At 39.4% G+C, this 22500-nt stretch overlaps 1 protein-coding gene across 1 annotated transcript in view; it reads left to right on the top strand.

Annotated features, from left to right (window-relative positions):
• Window positions 1–22500, top strand: part of UNC5D (unc-5 homolog D (C. elegans)) — a gene marked incomplete at its 5' end in the record, with an annotated part of 423355 nt that overhangs the window by 5865 nt on the left and 394990 nt on the right. Inside the window, one exon of the mRNA XM_006896652.1 lies at window positions 17768–17911. Within this exon, the coding sequence (XP_006896714.1) occupies window positions 17768–17911 (144 nt within the window). The remainder of the gene's footprint in view (window positions 1–17767; window positions 17912–22500) is intronic.

Raw genomic sequence — 22500 nt, 5'->3', positions numbered from 1 at the left:
ACAGAAAGATCATTGAAAAATGATCAGTCAATTTTTCACACCATTGCTAGCAAATCCTATATCCTGTCTTATTTAAAGACTTCTTGATATGTATTGCAGGTCAATTTAACATTGCGCTCTCTTGTAATTTCTCAGCATTCTGTTTTGTTATTGCATCTCCTTTTAATTCTTTCAGTATTGCTAGGCAACTCGCTGTCTTGTGGAGAGCAGCTTTTATTGCATTCTCTGCCTCCATGTAAAAGTCTCCCTGTCTTCACTTTCTGTCAAAAACAGGCCAATAAAAGTCATATATTTCAAACTAACTGGGCAGAACAAAAAAGAAAATAATAAATGACAAAATCTGAAGGGATTGCATACCATTTTTTTAAAAAAATTCTGCTGTGAAAGAATTTAACAGTTACCTTTTTATGAAAGAATTTAATAAGCACAACCTTTTCTTATAGGTTATTTTGATTGAATCAATAGAAACGAAATGTCTTTCCCTAAACAGTTTTCTTCTGTGCAGTTAATGAAAATCACTGTCTACCACACATTGCAATTATGTTTCCTAAGGTATGTGTTAATAGTGGAGTAGTGGAAACTGGAGCTAGATGAGTGCAGACATTATACCTCCAACCAATACATAAGTGCAATTAAGGGTGGAAACCAAATGATCTGAGGTATTGAAAAACAGATGCATTACCTCCCTTGGGTTCTTCAGTGCAGAGCTAGAGAATAGGACTCTACTATCTTTACAGACTTAATGGCTTTGATTGGGTGTGTAAAATAATCCCTCCACGTCCAGTAGACGTACATGACACTGAGAGGCCAAGGACAGTAGGAGCTTTGACCAGAGAGAGAAAATTGTCTGCTTTTTTCCTAAGTTCTATTGGAGCGGCACCAGAAGGGTCTTTGGACAATAATTCTCCATGTCTGCTGGAATCCCAGAGAATTTCCCAAAAAGGTTATAGGATCTGAAAATACTTGGGAAGGATACCAAACCTTTTTCATTTCCAAATTGGAAGCAGTAAGTCCTTTCAGTTGCTAAATGCTGCAAAATGCCTTTGGTCTTTCTGGTAATTTGGCCCTGTCATCTAAGAGTTCAAATAAGAAGAAAAAGGATTGTGTCTTTTCATGCAATTTAGCTTGAAAAACCCTTTGCTAGAGTTCTTTCCTGCAAAAAGTACAATTTATTTGACATGAATTACTGTGTTTGCACAGAGGTAGTTGTATCTCTTAGTAATGTACCCTTTTAGTTCTCTGCACAAGTCAAGGGATCTTCTCTCATTTGTTCTGCCTCATTTCATTTGGAAATATAGGAACTCTTCTTCCTTCTGTTTTTCTTCTGTTAACATCTGGAAGCCTAGAGTTAAGAGGTAATCCCAATCCAAGATTCATGTCCTTAAGAAAAGGGTGTTCAGTAATACAGAAATGAAGAGTTTCAGTGTAACAGATGTGTGTGTGTGCACATGAACACACACACACACACACACACACACACTCTTCAATAATATAACAAGCAAAACAATACATCTTGACAAGATAATTGTGCTTGTGGGAAGATGAGTTATCAATAAATAAAACCAATTCTTTATTGTTCAATAAAAATGGACTTCCCCTTACCAATACTCCATGACTCTTATTCTACCTCTGAGATACTGAACTTTAACAAGTGGAATAGTGCCTATTCCAGTGTGTTATGTGGAAAGTCTCAACTCTGGTAAACTAATATTTTTCTTCTTAAAGAATATCATTTCAGGGATTTCATTGTGTGTGATTTCCTTTTTAAACAACTGGAGACAGTCTCTGGGGGGGGGGAAGGTTAATGGATTGTGTTGAGGAAAGGGAGATGAGTAGAAATAAAAATGTATTAAATCTTTAAAGTTTATATCTAAGAACTTTTCTGTGATGGTGATGGGGATTTGAGTATAGTATCTTTCCAGAAAGTCATTAATTTGAAGTAATCTTCAATGACTCACAAATCACCAATGCACATTTGGGAAGCATATATTTTAGGCCACATAACACAGAAATAATCAATCTCTCAAGTGTTCCACTGACAGTTTGTAGGTTTAAAACTCACTTTTATAGAAGCTTTTCCCCCACCTACCCCAGAGTTAATCTTGTTCAGCACTTTGCATCTGAGAGAGGACTGACATATTCTCAAAAGGATTTCCAGAAGCTATTATGAATCCCCAACATATACTGTGGCAGCATATGATGGTCTCTTGTGTCTAATTTAATCTTTCCTACAAAAGATTGGAGAGCATTTAGTACTATTTCATCTTTAGCAAGCAGAAAAAGCTCACAATAATAATCTTATGTAATTTAATAACAATCCCTAAGATATTTTCCCCAAACCTCGAATTATTTTTTTCTGTTATGGTTTGAGGGAAAGTTTACAAAATCAACTGGGTGGTTTTTTTTTTTACAGTCAGTCATTTGTGCATTGTACATTTTGTTCTACATTTTACTCCAAAATTCACATTCTTAAGCAATGTCTGCATTTTTTGTGTGTTTTCTATTAAACACCATTCAGAAATATATTTACTTATTTGAAATGCAAATACTAAGTATCTACTGCAGGAAAAATAAAACACCCACAAACCAAACCAAACCTGACTATAGATTAATGGTTAAGAGCAAGGGCATTGATGGCATGCTTGAAATCTGGCTCTCTATTTATCAACTCCTTAGTGATAGAATGCTGTGGATGACATTCTTTTCACCCCAGTTTCTTCACACATGAAGAAAGGCAATAATAATATATTCATCACATTGAGCTATTGTGAGAATTATTGTTGGTTTTGTTATGTACTGTGGAGTTGACTGTTACTCATAATGACTCTATGAACAATAGCTCTGAACCCTGCCCTATCCTTAGCCAATCTCACTTTCTCTGTTTAAAGAAGAAGAAACAGGACATAGAGGCACAAAGCCAGAACATCTCTCTGAAAGAGCCAGAGTGAGTAAGAATAGCATAGTCCCTCACTGCCTCAGAGTAGAAAGCAGATAAAGAGAGCACAGCCCAGTCCCATGATGCCTCTAGATCTACCACACCAGCAAAGGTTCATTTATTCATTACAGACTCATAGTTATGGTACCAAAAATGGAGTTTATTAGGGAAGGAATTTGGAGAGGGAATGAGGGAGGCAAAGGATATCACTTAAAAAAGTCCAGGTTTTAGCCCACGTTTTAAGGCACAATTTCTCAAGTGGTCCAGGCTCTGATTTCAATTCAGTAGTCAAATCCAAATCATTCATCAAGGCTTACCTCCAAGCAAACAAGCAACCAGCAAGTTATGTCTGCTTATCCTTCAAGCATCTGTAAAGAACAGAAAGCACCTATAATTGTGGCCTTTATCTCAGGGTTCCTCTGTTTGCACCTTGCTGCGGTTTCTCCAAAGCAATGCCACTTCTCTCCAATACCATCACAAGGGTCTCACCAACAGGGTCTGTTCCAATCTCCCTCAAGTCTTGCCATTGCAAGTCGAGCTCTCCTCAAGTGAAGACACAATATCTCTTATCCTAGTACCACACCTATTGATGGTTTATAAGACTATGCTGATTTACAAGACTATAATAGATGGAGACAAGGAAGAGTTAACCGTAATGGCTAAAAAAGACAACTGTTTGCAAACACTGCACTATGACACACTTACCCTCATTAACTCAGTTTTGATCCAATCCATTTGCTCCAGATCTTCCTCTATGTGCCAATCCCGCCAACCTTCCAAACATGATGTCCTCCTCCAAGGACTGGCCTCTTCTGGCAATATACCCAAAGTTTGTGAGGTGGAGTTTTAAAATCTTTGCTTCCATGGAGCATCCAGATACAAATGGCATATCTGCTTAGGACCTAGCTTATAATAAATAGCTTTCATAATAATCAACAAATTTTTCATTGTATTTTTGAGTGAGTATGTAATTGTCCTTCAAATATTGAATACCTAGTTAGGAACTTCTACAATTCAAGAAAATATAAATGCTAATATTACTATGAGGTTGTATAATCCTCAGTAATAGAATAGAATAATATTATGTTACTTGAATGTGACTTTTTAATTTGCTTTACATTTCATTTACATACTATTCTCAGAGCTAGTGATGGTGCTGTGGGAGATGCAGTTGTATGAAACATGCCTGGATTGCTAGTCATAATCCACTAGCAAGAAGTGGTCTGAGTTACAGCGGGATTGGAATCCCTTTGGCTGGTATATCAAGACTGGGAATCATGGCCATCTTCCCCATAAGACTGGAAGTGGACGTGAGCTGTTCAAAAGGACATGTCCTCTAAATAACCATGCCTTCTCCATTGCTGTTTCCTCTCTCCCTGTTATCAGACAACACTATCAAATTAATTTGTTTTCCTCCACAGACACCTCTGTGCTGATTAATTCTAATCTCTGGTGTAAAAAGAAACTGGAGAGTTTGGGTGTATTCTTAGTTTCTGTACTTAAGACTGAACTTGTGGTTCTTTTGAGGAATACATGTAGTAATTATCCAGGGGAAACAAAAGAGTATTACTAGGCAGAGTGCATATACAAAAGATTACTATTATTTTTCAAACAAAATACATTTTAAACTTATTGGTAGGTTTAAGTGGCAAAAGATATTTGGCCCAAATGAATAATCTGTCAGTAAAATGAAATATGGTTCTCCCTTTTAGTTATTTATATTTAATTTTGTACATTGGGTACCATATTGGCCTGAAGACATCTAAGTTCTCCCAGGGATGTATATTTTCATGATGATTATTAATTGCTATCTCGGAATTTTGAAACTTCAAATGTATGTCAAGTTCATGTTTCTTTACCAGACTCCTGGGTTGTGTCGTAATTATTGGCTAAGAACAGTGTTCAGTTTTCAGGTAAGACAACACGATCTCAGGTTTGAAGCACCTCAAGGTGACCCTTAGCAGCATGTGTTTCTCTACTTGGCAAGGGAAGAGCACATGTTTCCATCTCAAAGGTGTAAACACTTTGAGGGGTGGGATCTTGAACTTCTCCTTTACCACAGCACCTCACACACCTCACATGTTGGCAGCCATTTTCCAGGCTAACAGAATAATTGTGTCATATATATTATGACACGTTTGATTTACTCTCTGTGATATGGGATATATGAAATAGCAATACAAATATCAATCATAACAATGTACTATTAAGAGAGTATTACATAATACATGTGTTGTTGTTGTTGTTATGTGCCATCGAGTCACTTGTGACTCATAGTGACCCTATATACAGGAGCCCTAAATGTCATTCTATCCTGTGCCAACCTCACTGTCTCAAACACACTCATTCCCACGACTCCACTCACAGAATTGATCCATCTCGTCAAGGGTCATCCTCTCATATGCCATCCCTCCACTCTCCCAAACATGATGTCCCTCTCCAAGGACCGGTCCCTCCTTGCAACATGCCCAAATTATGTTAGACGAAGCTTCCGAATCCTTGACTCCAAGGAGCATTCTGGCTTCACCTTCTCCAGGACAAACCTGTTTGTTCTCCTCGCAGTCCATGGTATATTCAACAGTCTTCTCCAGCACCACAGCTCAAAGGCATCAATTCTCTTTCTATCATCCCTATTTACAGTCCAACTCTCTGATGCATAGCATCTAATTGCGAAGACTATAGACTGGATCAGGCACACCTTAGTCTCCAGCCTGACGTTGTTGCTCTTTAGTACTCTTGAGAGGTCCCTCACATCTGGCTTTCCCAATGCAATTCGTCTCCTGATTTCCTGGCTGCTGTTACTAAGAGTGTTGATTTTGGAGCCAAGTAAACTAAAACTGTTAACTACCTCACTGATTGGCCCAGTGGTGAGAATCTTTGTTTTCTTAATGTTGAGCTTCAATCCACATAGGAGGCTGCAGTCCTTGACCTTCTGCCGCAAGCACTTCAGGTCCTCCTCAGTTTCAGCAAGCAGGGTTGTGTCATCTGCATAACGCAGGTTGTTGATGATTCTTCCACCAATCCTGATGCCACATTCCTCCTCATACAGCCCAGCGTCTCGAATCATCTGTTCTAAATACAGATTGAAAAGGTATGGAGACAAAATACATCCCTGACAGACTCCTTTCTTGATTTTGGAGGACACATCCCTCTTTCCTGGGAAGCCATCCTCTTACATCAGCACCAGGCTGCAAACAAAAGACAAGCGGTATTAACCCACAAAAAGGCAATCCTGGAGTGGAAGTTTAAGAGCATGGACTTTTTCTCAGAACCTTCCAGGGAAAGAAGCTGTACATGACAGTTGTACTTAACAACTTTAAATTGAAGTCATACTGGCTACATCATAAGAGACTGAAAGCAGCAGTATATGGTCAGAATCAAAGAAATCCAGATGGCTTGAGACTTAGACCATCATATCAGGGGGTGGTCAGTGGGAAACTGGTGCTGAATGGTGTAGGAAAAAGTCGGAAGGGGTGGTGGTGGAGTAGGGAAAGGGTAGATTAAAAAACAAAAACAAATACATATGATAATATTAATAAATGTAAGCCAAGTATTATTACATTGATCACAACATGTTGTAATCCTAAGCATTAGAGTAAAACTGAGCACCATTGAGCATTCTTGGCTGCTATCTTTACGGAGGCAAACTATGAGATTTTTCTTCTGTAGCACTGCCTAGTGGGTTTGAAACACAAAATTTTGGGTAATGTTTGGGTGTGAATAATTTTTTTCCATGTAAGCACTTTAATAAACTGTTATGATCATTAACCGATGATGATAATGTTGTTGTTACATACTGTAGAGTCAGAACTGACTTATAACTGACCCTCCAATAGGTTTTTAGAAGAATTCTATCAAACAGGGAGAGACTGTCTTTCTGCTGTGAAGCAGCTGGTGCATTCAACCAGTGTACCTTTGGGTTGGCAGCACAACTCTTTAACACTAAGTCATCAAAGCGCCAATAATGATAATAACAAACTATTGTTTAATTATTGTTTTATGGTGAAGAGACTGAAATAGTTAACAGTTTTGGTTCACTTGGCTCCACAATCGACACTCTTGGAAACGGCAGCCAGGAAATCAGGAGACGAATTGCGTTGGGAAAGTCATCTATGAGGGACCTCTCAAGAGTACTGAAGAGCAACGATGTCAGGCGGGATACTAAGGTGGGCCTGATCCGGGCTATAGTCTTTGCAATTGTGTGCTATGCATCAGAGAGTTGGGCAGTGAATAGCGGTGATAGAAAGAAAATGGATGCCTTTGAGCTGTGGCGCTGGAGAAGAGTGTTGAGTATACCATGGACTGCTAGGAGAACAAACAGGTTAGTCCTGGAGAAGGTGAAGCCAGAATGCTCCTTGGAGTCAAGGATTCTGAAGCTTTGTCAGGCATACTTTGGGCATGTGACTGGTCCTTGGAGAGGGTCATCATGTTTGGCAGAGTCGAGGGGCGGTGAAGGAGAGAAAGACCTTCGATGAGATGGATAGATTCTGTGACTGCAGCGGTGGGAATAAGTGTGTTTGAGATGGCTAGGTTGGCACAGGATAGAACAGCATTTAGAGCTCTTGTATATAGGGTCACGTTGAGTGGCAAGCGACTCAATGGCACATAACAACAACAATTGTCTAGAGAAGATTTTCTTATTGTTCAAGTCTGTACTCTATACTTTAATCTTGGGTAGTGGCAGAAATGGCAATGCTTTCATATAGTAACTAGGAGAAAGTAAATTTCATTCCATCTAAAGACCACAGAGAAGGGCTTGGATCTACTTAGGAGAGATCAGAATTATTAAGAACCATATAGAGCTCATATGTATTTTACATATGTGGAGTCCTCAGGAGTCAGATTTGACTTGATAACAAACAAACAAACAAACAAACTGTTTTCTGTTTTACTGGCGAGCTCTGGTGGTCTAGAGGGTAAGGAGTTGTGCTGCCAAACCACAGGCAGGCAGTTTGAAACCAATAGCTGTTCTTCAGGACAAAAAAAAAAAAAAGATGGGTAAACTCTTTCTGTCCCTGAAAAGCCTCTGCAGGGTCAGCTATGTGTAGGTACTGACTCCACAGCAATGACTTAAAAAAAATCTTAGATGAGTTAAGAAAGAAATTTTTCATTAATTATATGTTGTTGCTATTGTTAGGTACTATAAAGACAGAACCAACCCATTACTGACCCTCTGGCCAGTTTTCAGAGGCAGTTAATCTCAGAGGACATTGCCCATCCTTGTCCCACAGAGCAGCTAGAGGCCTCACACCATGTGCTTTCACGATTGCAGTGCAGCTTTCTGTCCCTAGGCACCAGAGATCTCTTGTGTATGAACAGTTGAATAAAAAAAAAAAACCCACAATGCAAAATAATTAAATATATGTGTGCTATGAGCAGGAATCAAAAACCATTACTGTATAATCCTGATGGTCGCAGGCATTTTTGCTGAGTGCAGCATTTTCTGCATGCTCAGGAAATAATTTGAGAAATAAAAGACAATTTCTAAACTAAATCTAGGCTGAAGTATCTTGGGAGATGATGGTCAATTAGAGAAAGTTCTTGAAAATCAGAGAATACTGATTTTCATGAGGTTCTATTATTTATATATAATTGACCCCACTCCAAAAACAAACAAACATACAAAACACCAGAACACTGGATCAACGCAGTATGCTGTATGCAAGTTGCATTAAAACACTTGTTTGGAGCATTTGGTAATCATTATAACCATTCTCTTGATTAGTCCTTCAGGCCACCATGAAATATTACAATGCAGTGCTCAGAGAAAAAGTGAGCAAAACACTTGCTTAAATGAATGTTAGTTGAGAACAAGAGTTTTCAATACTGTTATTGTTGCTGTTATGTGCCTTCAAGTCTCCTGCAACTCATAGCGACCCTATATACAACACTCCTAAACCCTATTCTATCCCATGCTAATCTCACTGTCTCTGGCACACCTGTCCCGATTACCCTAGTCACTCAATCAATATACCTCAGAGATGGTCTTCCTCTCCTGTGCTGTCCCTCCACCCTCCCAAGCATGACGTCCTTCTGCAAGGACTGGTCCCTCCTTGCAACATGTCCAAAGTACATCAGATGAAGCTTCAGAATTCTTGCTTCCAAGGAGCAGCCTGGTTTAACCCTTTCCAGGTTGAACCTGTTTGTTTACTTAGTCCATGGTATATCCAATACTCTTCTACAACACCACAGTTTAAAGGCATCAGTTTTACTTCTATTCTCCCTAGTTATTGTCCAGCTCTCTGATGCATAGCAAGTGATTGCAAAGAGCATGGCCTGTATGAGGAACACCTTAACCTTGAGAGTGACAGCATTGCTCTTCAGTACTTTGGAGAGATCCCTAATAGCAAACTTTCCCATTGCAATGTCTTTTAATTTCCTGGCTGCCGGTGCTAAGAGTGTTGACTATGGAGCCAATCAAACTAAAGCTATTAACAATCTCAATCTCTTCACCATTCATCCTGGTGCTGCCAGTTGGCCCAGTGGTGAGAATCTTTGTCTTCTTGATATTGAGCCTTAATACATAAAAAGGCTGCAGCCCTTGACCTTCTGCAACAATCACTTCAGGTCCTCCTCAGTTTCAGCAAGAAGGGTTGTGTCATCTGTATAACACAGATTATTGATGAATCTTCTGCCAATTCTAATGCCACACTTCTCCTCATAGAGTCCAGCCTCCCAGATAATCTGTTCTTCATATAGGTTAAAAAGGAATGGGAATCGGACACATCCCTGGCATACACGCTTCCCAATTTTGAACCATATAGTGTTTCATTGCTCTTTTCTGATGACTGCTGCATGGTCCAAGTATGGATTTTACATTGGCATGATCAAGTGTTCTGTGATTACCATTCTTCTCAGAGTCAGCCACAGTTTGTTGTGATCCACACAGTCAAATACCTTTGCATAATCAATGAAACACAGATAGACATTGCTCTGGTCCTCCCTGCCTTCAGCCAAGATCCACCTAGCACTAACTACAATATCCATAGTACTACAGCCCCTTCTAAACCCAGCCTGGACTTCCAGCAGTTCTCTGCTGATGTGCTGTTCCAGTCTTTTTTGGATAATCTTCAGCAGAATCTTGCTTGCATGCGATATCAATGATATCATTCAGTAATTTCTACCCTCTGTTGGGTCACCTTTCTTTGGCATGGGAACAAAGAGAGATCTCTTCCTGTCAATTGGCCGAGTGGTTGTTCTCCAGATTTCTTGACACAACTTGGTGAACACATCTAAGGCAGCATCTGTTAGTTGAAATATGTCAATTGGTATACCATCTATTCCTGGGGCCTTCTTCTTTGCTATTTCCTTCAAAACAGTTTGAACTTCTTCCTTCATCACCATAGGCTCTTGTTCATATGCTGTTTCATGAAATTCTTCTGTGTCTGCCATTCTGTATGCTCTTTTCATCTTTTTTTTAAAATACTTCCTGGATCATTTAATATTCTTCCTGAAGTATCCTTAAGCATAGCAACTCAAGATTTGAATTTGTTCTTCAGTTCTTTGAGCTTAAGAAATGCTGAACAAGTTCAACCTTTTTGATTTTCTCACTCCAGCTCCTTGCACATTTCATTGTAATATTTTACTTTGTCTTCCCACACTGCCTTTTGAACTCTTCTGTTCAGCTCTTTAATAGCTTGAATTCTTCCCTCTGCTTTGGCTTCGTGGCACTCTGGTGCAATATTCAGAGTCTCTTCTGACATCCCTTTTGGTCTTTCCTCCTCCTCTATCTTTGTAATGACCTTTTGTGCTCTTCCTGGATAATATTCATGACATCCTCCCATAAACTTACCTGGTCTTCACTCATTAGTGCTCAAGGCCTCAAACCTGTCCGAGATGGTTCTGAAATTCTGGTGGTTTAGACTAAAAGTCATATTTTGGTTCCCATGGATTTAATTTTCCTTAGCTTCAGCTTGAACTTGCACATGAGTAGTTTACCTAAGCCTGGCATTCTAGTCTCTTATTATGTGCACATGGTTTGGATTAAGAAGAAAAAATAATCATCTCATAGAAGGAAAAACATCCTCGCCTCCCTTCCTGAACCTAGTTTTTCAGTTTAGTAAGTCAAGAATCCCACAATAGATAACTTCCAGATGTATGAAGAAACAAAGCTTAAGGCAAGGTGTGAACTGGAGAACTGTTTCCAATTCCTCCCCAAGTGTCCATTATCAGGTGTCTTTGAGAACGAGTTGGCAGCAATACCCTCAGCAGGATGCCACTGATGAGCTTTGTGGAAGTGTGATAATGAACTGTAGATAAAAGGCTTGAGGACAGCTGTTAGTGGGCATTAGGCTGGAATTGGCGTGGCACGGAATGTTAACTACTCCTCTAGAATCCTTCTTTACTATAGAAAAAGTTATGATCTTAATGTAAGATGGTTGCCCTTTTATCTAAAGGATTTCAATTCTTTTTTCTCCCTTTCTCCACTTCTTTTCCCTTCTGTTACCTCCCTCTGCTTTGAACTGTGAAGGCTATACCTTCAATTAGTTTAAAAATTTTCCAACTTTCAGTCTACCAACGAGATTAGACCTGCTAGGAGTAACTAGTGTTTTGTGTCTGATAAATAAGGGGATTACAGCAATAACTGCTGTCAGCATTTTTCTCATTTAAACAAATAAAGCTGACAAATGATGAAGTTCTGTGCAGCTCTGTTATGTTTAGTACATGCAGAGCAATTATTCATCTGCTGCCAACATTAGTCTATGTACAGCTAAACCATCCAACAGTGTAGAGAGCTTATTAGCATATCAGGACCATAGTCATATTTTTATATTCTGTAAGTCTCTACTCCATGACAGAAGCTGATGTTTATAATTTGCACAACAATTTAAAGGGTTGGACTTTTCCGTGCTTATTAGAGTTATACAAGTTATAAGGTACAATGTTACTCTTATTTATGAGATGCCATCTTTTATTTGACTGGAATCTTGGCTCTCCTTTATTATTTTCTAGGAGCAAGTTAGCTCCCATCCCTGGAGATATAGAAATAGACACTTGTCTGTATCACAGTTGGATGAACTTCTGCCAAGAAAGGGGTGGTGGTGGTTGTTAATCAGAGCTGCTTTCCATAGTTACGTCTCAGGGAAGGGGAGGGAAACAAGTGAAAGGAAGCCAGTGTGAAGGGAGAAGAATACATTCACTGCTGTTCACTTTCCCACCAGCCTGAGCAACAGAATCAGCTTGGAACAGCTTTGGTGAACAGCCGTCACCAAAAAACCCTAGAGAACCCTAACCCAGGACTAATTCCTCTGCCTCACCAGAATGTAAACCCAAATACTGTTAAGAGTCTGGATTTGGAGCCTTCAAAGCCATTTTTGTTGTTGTTAGAATGTTGTTGGAATCTACTTATAGCAGAGTCTCCAACAGATTTCAACAGCTATAAATTACATAGGAGGAAAGTGTCTAGACTTCTCCCAGAAAGCAGTTTAGTAGAGTCAGACTGCTTGTAGAAGGAAATGATAACAAAAGGCAAAATGCTATCGCTTTTAAAAAAACCCAACACAATAAAACGCATTTTGGAATCTTAAATTTGCATGTTGTTGGATGTTGCCTGAATGGATATTAAGTGGCACAATTTGTGTGTATATGCATGTGTGCAATCCATGTCTGTAAGTAGGTTTATATACACATGCGGTTCAAATTCAACAGCTGCTCTGCAGGAGAATTATGGACAATCTCCTCCTATGTGATTTACTGCCTCTGAAGACCCACCAGAGGACCAGCTATGGGTTGTTTCTGACATGAAGGCACACAGCCACCACCACAACTATATATTAGGGTGCTCTGGTGCTCAATGACCCAAGTAGTAAGGAATTGTGCTGCCAATCCAAAAGTGAGGCCACCTGTTGCTTCATACGAGAAAGATGGGCAAATTCCCTCTTCCCACATGTGATTTACAGCCTCTGAAAACCCACTGGAGGGTTAACTATGAGTTTTTTCCCCCTACTCAGTGTCACACAACAACAACAACAACTAGTGATATAATCTATAGGGAGTTGCACTGCTACACTGAAAGGTCATGTCTTTCTGGAAGTTCAAATGCACCAGCAGCCCAGTGAGAGAAAGATGAGCAATCTCTTCTCATACAATCCCAGTGGGCATAGCCTGAAAAGACGGAAGAAAAGTGATCCAGAAAGACAATATTAATTTTTTTTCAAGGAAGGAAGGTGATATTCCCCTGTCCATTTAAAGAATCTTGCCACCTTGATGCTATAGGAAAAAGGCTCTGTGGGAGTTTAGGAGTAGGGCTGATGGGTACAAGGGTGACAGCTGGATTATACAAGCTTTACATTCCAATCCTATGGGAATTCTTCTAACTAACTGCTCATTTTTTTTTCCTTTTGAGTTGAGGTTAATCTGAGGGAGTCAGAAAACCTCTGGCAGAATGGAGGAGTATGTCCATTGTCATACACATGGAGGGGACTGTGGTTTAAGATGAACACTTTTCAAAAGCAACAAGTACCATTTTCTATCCATTTAGATGAAGTCGAAGCCAAGTATGAGTTTCACATGGAGAAGCTGCCTGATTGACAAATGTAATTCTGAATAATTTTATATTGGTGTTTACTTTAATCTGTAACCTAGAGATGATTTACAAATTTTTGATCAGACTGGGAAAATGGCAAAAATAGAATGTTCCCTGTTGTTGATGTTGTTGTTATGTGCTTTCAAGTCACCTGCAACTCATAGCAATCGTATGTACAATAGCTCTGAACCCTGCCACAACCTGAGCCAATTTCACTGACTCTGACACACCTTCTCCCAGTTACTGTGTCAATCCCTATCATCCAGGATCTTCCTCTCCTGCACTGTTCTTTTCCAAAGCATGTTCTTCTCCAAAGACTACTCCCTCCTGGCCACATGCCCAGGTATATGAGATGAAGCTTCAAAATCTTTGCCTCCAAGGAAAAACTTGGTCTTAGTCTTGTCATTACAGACCTGTTTGTTCTCTTGGTAGTCCATGGTATATATATTCAATACTTTTCCGGGACCACTCAAAGTCATCAGTTCTTCTATCAGACTTATTCATTGTCCAGTTCTCTGATACATAGCAAGTAATTGCAAAGACAATGACTTGGGTCAGGTGAACCTTAGTCCATAGACTGACATCATTATTCTTTAGCACTTTGGAGAAATCCCTAACAGCTGACTTCCCCTATGCAATTTGTTTTTTGATTTCCTGACTACTGTCGCCAAGATTGGTGATAGAGGAACTGACCAAACTGAAATTGTTAACAACCTCAATCTCTTCTCCATCTAACATGGTGCTGCTAATCAGCCAAGTGCTGAGAATCTTTGTCTTCTTGACATTAAGCTTCAATCCATATTGAAGACTACAGTCTTTGACCCTCTGCAGCAAATGAATCAGGTCCTCCAAAGTTTTGGCAAGCAAATTTGTATCATCTGCATAACGTTGGCTGTAGATGAGTCTTCCTCCAATCCCTATGCTACATTCTTCCTCATAAAGTCCATTTTCCAATGTATATATGTCTGACTTTTAAGTATATCTAGTGTTTCCTAGGCCAAATCTTGTTTTCTAAAAGTGTTATGCTTCCTCATTGGGTGCCCTGTCTGGTCACAGGGAACTCTTATGTTAGCATTGTTTCAACTCTTATCTGGTTGTACTAATTCTGTATTCTCTCCTCCATTTCACCCTTCTTTCTTAAGGTAAGGCAAAAAAAATGTAAAACATGTCCTCTTCTCCTAAGCCTTATTCCTTATTTTTACCTATAAAACTTGATTTTTCAGTTCCCAAAATGGATTCTTCACTCATATTTTCACTCCTGCTTTCTGTCCTTTTCATTTAAGGAAGGATACTATTTCTTTTTCATTATGATTTTAATGAAAGTTTACAGAAAAGTTGGATTTTCATTTATTCATTGTTGAACATTCCCCCGCCCCCCCAACTCTTCACCCAGTTCACTTAAAAAAAAATCACTCATTGTTGCATAATTTCTTCCCTTCCCTCCTCTAGTCCACTTTGTATGCACCTCTTATTCTGGACTGTTGTCATGCAGATAATGCCAAATTATATATACCTTATAAGCAGTTCTTTCCAAAGGAGATAATCTTTTTTTCTGATAGTGGTGATTCAGTGATAGAATTCTCACCTTCTTTGTGAGAGACCAGAGTTTGATTTCTGAACTGGGTAATTTAAGTCATCACCTGTCTGTCATTTGAGTCTTGTATGTTCCCAACATGCTAAAACAGGTTTCAGCAGTGCTCTCAGGCTATGAAAGAGTAGGAAGGAGGCATAGGGGAAGGAAACACCAGGAAGAAATGCCTGCTGACCTATTTAAATAATAATAATAGTAAAATCAGCTGTGAGAATCTTGTGGATCACAGGTGCTCAGTCTCCCTGTATGTGAAATTTCCATGAGGTGAGGGCTTACTTTATTTATGCTTTCTCTATTTCTTCTCTTGATTCTGCAAAGCATTTCCTCTTTATTCTCTTCCTCATCCTCTTATGCATACTTATTTTAAGTCGAGATTTTAAAACGGTGCGCCTGATACAGACTATGGTCTTTTCAATCGCTTGTTATGCATCAGAGAGTTGGACAATGACTAGGGAGGACAGAAGGAGAATTGATGCCTTTGAGCTGTGGTGCTGGAGAAGAGTATTGAATGTACCCTGGACTGCCAAGAAAATAAACAGATTCATCGTAGAGAGGATTAAACCAGGCTGCTCCTTGGAGGCAAGGATTCTGGGGCTTCATCTGACATACTTTGGCCATGTTGTAAGGAGAGACAGGTCTTTGGAGAGGGACATCATGCTTGGTAGGGTGGAGGGACAGCGCAGGAGGGGAAGACCCTCTATGAGGTGGATTGATTCAGTGATTGGGGTACTCGGGATGGGTGTGTCAGAGGCCATGCGATTGGCACAGGATAGAGCAGGGTTTAGGGCTGTTGTACATAGGGTCGCTATGAGTCACAAAGGACTCGACGGCACATAACAACAACAACAACATCAAAACAAAGAGACAAGAATAACAATCACATTACAATAGTATAAACACATGTAGGGGGTCATTTCCTCCCAGCAGGAGGAAGTTGTGCAATCTCCTTCTGTGGGATTGACAGCACTAAAAACCCACTGGAGGGTCAGCATTGAGTTGTTTCCCCTAGACAACAATAAGGTGAGGGTTTTTTGTTTTGCTTTGTGCTTTTTAAATGCAGTGCCAACGATTCCTTTCAGAACTTTTACCACCTTGACAGGGAAAAATGAAATATTTTTATGCCTTACACAGAAAGGAGAAACATGAGTTGTTGATTGTCACCAAGATGTTTGTCATTATGTAGCTCCCTTCCACAAATTTAAGACATATATCTCAGCTCAAAATGTTCACAGTGATTTATGTGGCTGTGTGCCTCATCACTAGTATGAATAAAATTTATTGATTGGGTAAGAAGAAAATATTTCCCTAGCCTGACTACTCCTATATCTCCTTTTTTGTTTTTTTATATCACACCATCACCTAAGGTAAAATCATGTTCAACTTTCTCTACAGTGATACCTTACTGACTTTAAATTACACTAATGATTCTTCTTCCTTAGCTTTAAGGAAAGAGCATAGGCATGCACTTGAGTTTTCCTTGAATGTGCATGTTCTTGCCTAATTTCCATACTCAAATATGAGTGTCTAAAACAATGGGTCCAGAATTTAATTGAGGAGAGCTTGTAGTCAAATACAGATCAAACCTGGTTAGGCTGTTTTCTCTGTGTGACTGTAGACAAGTGACTCAGCCTTTCTCAGTCATAGTTCTCTCGCCTGCAAACTGGGAATACAATAGTAGACACTCCATCTCTGTGATATGGAAATGTAATGAGTTAATGCTTGCCATGATAATATGGACCTAGTGAGGTTCAGCGATGATGCTTCTTTTTTATATCTCACCTCTCTGTGTGTATGATGGAGAGAGCAAGTTATGTAAAACATATACGCTTATGTTTTCACTGATGAGGAGAAGCTGATGATGGGAGGAAAGCGCTTGGACTGCCTTTGTCAAAAAAGATAGGCTTATAAAGTGTTTAGTGAAAAATAGGAAAGATGATATACCACCCAGGGAGAAGCAACAAACACATTTTATAACTATTCAAAAGAGAATGTAGAATAATAATAAAAAAATAATTAGAAAGTCAATGGCTTTGTAGTTCTTAACCCACTGATTTATTCCTCTTATCGGAAAGTCTCTTTTCTCCTCACCTCATTACACATTTTTTTAATACTCTTGGCCAGGTGACTTGATGGCACATAACAACTACTGTTGGCCTCTCCTCTCATGTCTTTAAGACTTAGTACAACTGATCTAATTTCCCACTGTTCCATTCACTTTATATCACATTTTCTGTTTTTCTGAGATTTAAAGCCCAAGCTTTGGTTGGTCCTTTACTTAAGCCACACTGCTGGGGCTAGCCTTTCTTACTGCCATGCCAGAGAGGCACGTTTAGAATAATCTGGAAGTGTGGTCCGTTTAACTCCTAGAATCACAGCCTCGTACAGTTATTCAGGTGATTGTCTTAATTAGCTTTGGTGCTACATTTCTCGTAGCGCATTTTACACATACAGATAAAGGAAAATCACTAAGGCGAGGTACTGTGAAAACTATTGTATTGAAATCACATTGGTTGCTATTACTTTATACTCGTGCATTCCAGCCTACTCAGCTGTTGGGATTTAATTAGCAGTAATACATTATTGTCAAAGTAATTAAAACCTTGCCTTGATTAAAAAACAGAATTGTTTAATTAAAAAGAAAAGGTTTCGCTAACCTTAACTTTCTGTTTGAGAAATGGCATGTTCTCCTCTGACTTCTCCTATCTGTGTGCATCAGGCTTGAAGGTCCGGGAAGTGTTCATCAATGTCACCAGGCAGCAGGTGGAGGACTTCCACGGGCCGGAGGACTACTGGTGTCAGTGTGTGGCATGGAGTCACCTGGGCACCTCCAAGAGCAGGAAGGCCTCTGTCCGCATAGCCTGTGAGTACACCCTGAACGACATTCTTAAAGGAGTCCGGAAATGGACAAGCGTTAAGCATAGCTGGGAGAGCTTGGGTGATGCCAGATGCTTGTGCAGAATGTAGATTAGATGGCAACAAGAAACCATTAGAATTGTCTGCACCTCTCCTAAATTTACTCCTTGAAAATTGTCGTTTAAATGTTTGATAATTTCCTCTAGAGGACAATCGGCAAATCAGTTTGCCTGCGAGATTCTGCAGAGATTGTCAGAGCGCAGGTGTCTCAACAATGCTGGAGAAACAGTTCTGTGAGAAAGAAACTCATGAAGACGCATTCTGCTGTGTACCGTCAATGACGGAGGTCAAGGGATATTGATGGGGAAAGAAGAGCAATGACGGTTTACTGTACTTTTCTGCAAATCTGCAAAAATAAGACATTAAGGGATTTTTATAGCCTACTGTTAAATCCCTTCCCTCAGAATCTTCAACCATGGAACTGGGTTTTAAAACTGCATTTATTTGAACCGACTAGAACTAAAAAAATAAAGCAATAGAGAAGTGTGAGTAGAGCCAGGGAAAGGGCAAAAATTTTTTTTCAAGGGAGTCCAAGATTTCTTTACAATATTTCTGAATCAATATAGTTTATAATTTCATAAAGATTCATAAATACATACATTCTCTTCTTTAAAAATGTATCATTCTTTTGAAACATTTTTCCATGCCACTTACCCTCATCGTCCCTTTCTTATGGATCCCTTTCATCTGCCTAGGATTCTAGATGTGCCATCAGAAAGGAATCGGGAGATGGAGCGCAGAAATGGTTATTGTTGTTTTATTCAAATGCTAACTTTTGAGAATGCCATAAAGAATACAGGACCAGGGGGATTTATTTGAGGGCTCAAGAAATTCTTCATAGCAGATGTCTATGATTTAGGGATTAAGAATAGGAGTGAATTGCTCTTTGCAAAGACATTTGTGTTTCTTGAGAAATGAAATCTTCCTTTTCAAAGAAGCATTTTGCTTTCACTGTATTGGTGATTTGGGAAAGCCACTTTGAATGTCATCTTAGCTCAAATGAACCAGGGAGAAGTGGTCACCTTGTAAACTGTGCTCTTGATGTGAGATCCATGTGAACCATACTTCCTATAGTTATTTGTTGTTGTTGTTGTTGTTATTGTTGTTAAGTGCCCTCAAGTCATAGATGACTCATTGCAACCCTATGAACAAAAGACCTGAAGACTGTTCATAGAGTTTTGAGAGCTAGTCATTTCTGAAGTGGATGCCACTCCTCCTTCCAAGCTTGTTTTAATTGGGAAGCTCCAATTTAGTCAGCAAATTTTGGCTAACAGATATTATATGGTTTAAACTATCAAGTAAGCCAATGTCCTTCAATCCACTCTCATTTGATCAGTCTTAGGCATTCCTGGATGATTCTGACATTTAATACACTAGGGAGCTCTGCTGGCCTAGTTGTAAGCAGCTGCAGTGCAATCCCAAAGTCACTTGGTTCAAATCCACCAGATGCTCCACTAGAGCAAGACAGTCTCCTCCCATGTGATTAACTGCCCTTGAAAACTTTCTGGAGGTCAGCTATGGGACAATTTCTACTCTACGGTAAACAACAACCATAATGCTTACCAAAAGCTTGTGTTGAGTTCATTAAGAAGTGCTGCATAAGAAAAAGTTGAAACTCTAAAAAAACCCAAAAAAGTCATTGTTGTTGTTATTAGGTACTGGTGAGTGGTGTTCAACTCATATAGACCCTGTGAAGAGCAAGTCTGAACCTTGTCCTACCCTGTGCCATTCTCACCATCTCTGATATACTTGAGGTCATTGGTATAGTGACTGTGTCATCATGCTGTTGAGTCTTCCTCTCTTTTTTACATGTCCAGAGTTTATGAGAGGAAGCTTCACCATTCTCACCTCCAAGGAGCGCTCTGGCTGTACTCTCTACAAAACATACTTGTTTGTTCCCTTGGCAGGCCATGGAATATTCAGTGCTCTTCTCTAACACCACGCCTCAACAACATCAATTCTTCTTCTGTCATCCTTATCCATTGTTCAACTTTCAGATGCATAGCAAGTAACTGTAATGATGATGACTTGAATCAGCTATGCTTTAGTCTTAAACATCCTTACTCTTTAGAACTTTAGAGAGGTCCTTGACAGCAGATTTTCCCAGTGCAATTTTCAAAAATATTAGCTTGTAAAAACCTTAAGGGGTACAGATCTACTTTGATAAACATTGGATAGTCAGGAGTTGGAATTGACCTAATGGCAACAGTTTATTGTTGCTGTTTGTTTCACTTACCCAGATCTGCGCTACCTTCGTGGCCTCGGCCAGGCTAGCTAGGGCATTTGGCCTAACAAAGCTGAAAAGGATAGTAGTGCTCTAAGCAGAGTACGAAGAGTAGTGATACCTACTGAAAAGAGTTACTATGCTTGCTAGATTTAGTAATAAATACTAAGTGTACAGTGTTTTATACAGAGTTCAAATAAATCAATCATAAGCTTTTATTTTATGACATTTTTGAAACTCCATAGCACTAACATCTTTCACATTAATAAATACTTTCTAAATAAAAATAAATATAGATTGGCATAGTGACTGTAACAATGGGTTTGATTATGCATGACACAAATCTTGACTGTTGCAGAACAGGGAAAGGTTCTAACCTGTTGGGAGTTTTTGGATTCCTATGAGTCCTAATTGACTAGATAGAATCTAACAATAACAAAACTGATTTAAACAGTAACAACAAAACTGATTAAATAGATTGACAGTGTTTCTGCTTTGGTTATCTTCTGAAAATTTTGGATGTATACGTTGTTGTTGTTGTTGTTGTTGTTATGTGTTGTCGAGTCACCTGTGAATCATAGTGACCTTACGTACAACAGCCCTAAACCCCACTCTATCCTGTGCCAATCTCACTGTCTCTGACACACCATCCCCATTACCCCAGTCACTGAATCAATCCACCTCATAGAGGGTCTTCCTTTCCTGCACTGTCCCTCCACCTTCCCAAGCATAACGTCACTCTCCAAATGATTGGTCCCTCCTTGCAATATGTCCAAAGTGTGTCAGATGAAGCTTCATATTCTTTGCCTCCAAGGAGCAGCTTTATTTAACCCTCTCCAAGATGAACCTGTTCATTTTCTTAGCAATTCGTAATATATTCAAGATTCTTCTCTGAAACCACAGCTGAAAGGCATGAATTATCCTTCTATCCTCCCTAGTGATTGTCTAGCTCTCTGATGCATAACAAGTGATTGCAAAGACCATGGCCTGTATCAGGTGCACCTTAGTTTCCAGACTGACGCCATTGCTCTTCAGTACTTTGGAGAGATTCCTAAAAGCAGACTTTCCGAACACAATACGTCTTTTCATTTCCTGGGTGCTGGTGCCAAGAGTATTGACTGTGGGGTCAAGCAGACTAAAACTGTGAACAATCTAGAACACTTCACCATCCATCCTGATGCTGTATTTTATTTTTAAGTCATTCTAAGTCATCTATCCTGAAATACAATGTGGTGAGCGATAGGATAATATCCAAATGCATACAAGGAATTTCAGTGAATACCACTATCATTCAAATATGTACACCAACAACTAGAACCAAAGAAGAGGACATAGAAGATTTTTACCAACTTTTGCAGTCAGAAATTAATCAAACATGCAATCAAGATGCATTAATAATAATGGGTGACTAGAATACAAACAATTGGGAAAAAGGAAGAAGTATCAGTAGCTGGAAAACATGGGCTTGGTGAGAGAAATGAGGCTGGATATAGAATGATAGAGTTCTGCACATTCAATGATTTATTCATTGCAAATACCTTTTATAAGAAACATAAATGCAGGCTATACACATGAATTTCACCTTATGGTATGCATAGGAATCAAATCGATTACATTTGTGGAAAGAGTCGGTGGAGAAGCTCAATATCAGCAATGAAAACCAGGCCAGGTGCTAATTGTGGGACAGACCACCAATTACTCATATGCAAATTTAAGCTGAAGTTGAGGAAAATTAAGTCCATGGGAACCAAGATTTGACCTTAAGTCTGTCCCACTCGAATTTCAAAACCATCTCAGGAACAGGTTTGAGGCCTTGAGGACCAATGAGCGTAGACCAAATGAGCTCTGGGAGGATATCAAGAAAATCATCCATGAAGAAAGAAAAAGATCATTACAAAGGCTGAAGAAGAAGAAAAGACCAAGATGGATGCCAGATAAGACTCTGAGTATTGCATTAGAGCACCGAGAAGCCAAAGCTAAAGGAAGAAATCAAGATATCAAAGAGCTGAATAGAAAATTTCAAAAGGCAGCTCGGGATGACAAAGCAAGATACTATAATGAAATGTGCAGAGAGCTAGAGTCAGAAAATCAAAAGGGCTGGACTTGCTCAGTGTTTCTTTAGCTGAAGGAGTTGAAAAACAAATTCAAGCCACAGGTGGCAATACATAAAGATAGTTTGGGTAGAATATTGAATGATCCAGGAAGTATCAAAAGAAGATGGAAGGAGTACACAGAGTCACTGTATCAGAAGGAATTGGCTGACAACACAGGAATTTCATGAAATAACATATGAGCAAGAACCTATGGTGATG

The sequence above is a fragment of the Elephantulus edwardii genome, unplaced genomic scaffold, assembly GCF_000299155.1.
Source record: "Elephantulus edwardii isolate Elephantulus edwardi_28Jun2011 unplaced genomic scaffold, EleEdw1.0 scaffold00187, whole genome shotgun sequence".
In the NCBI taxonomy this organism is placed as follows: domain Eukaryota; kingdom Metazoa; phylum Chordata; class Mammalia; order Macroscelidea; family Macroscelididae; genus Elephantulus; species Elephantulus edwardii.
This window is presented reverse-complemented; position numbering and strand designations above follow the sequence as displayed.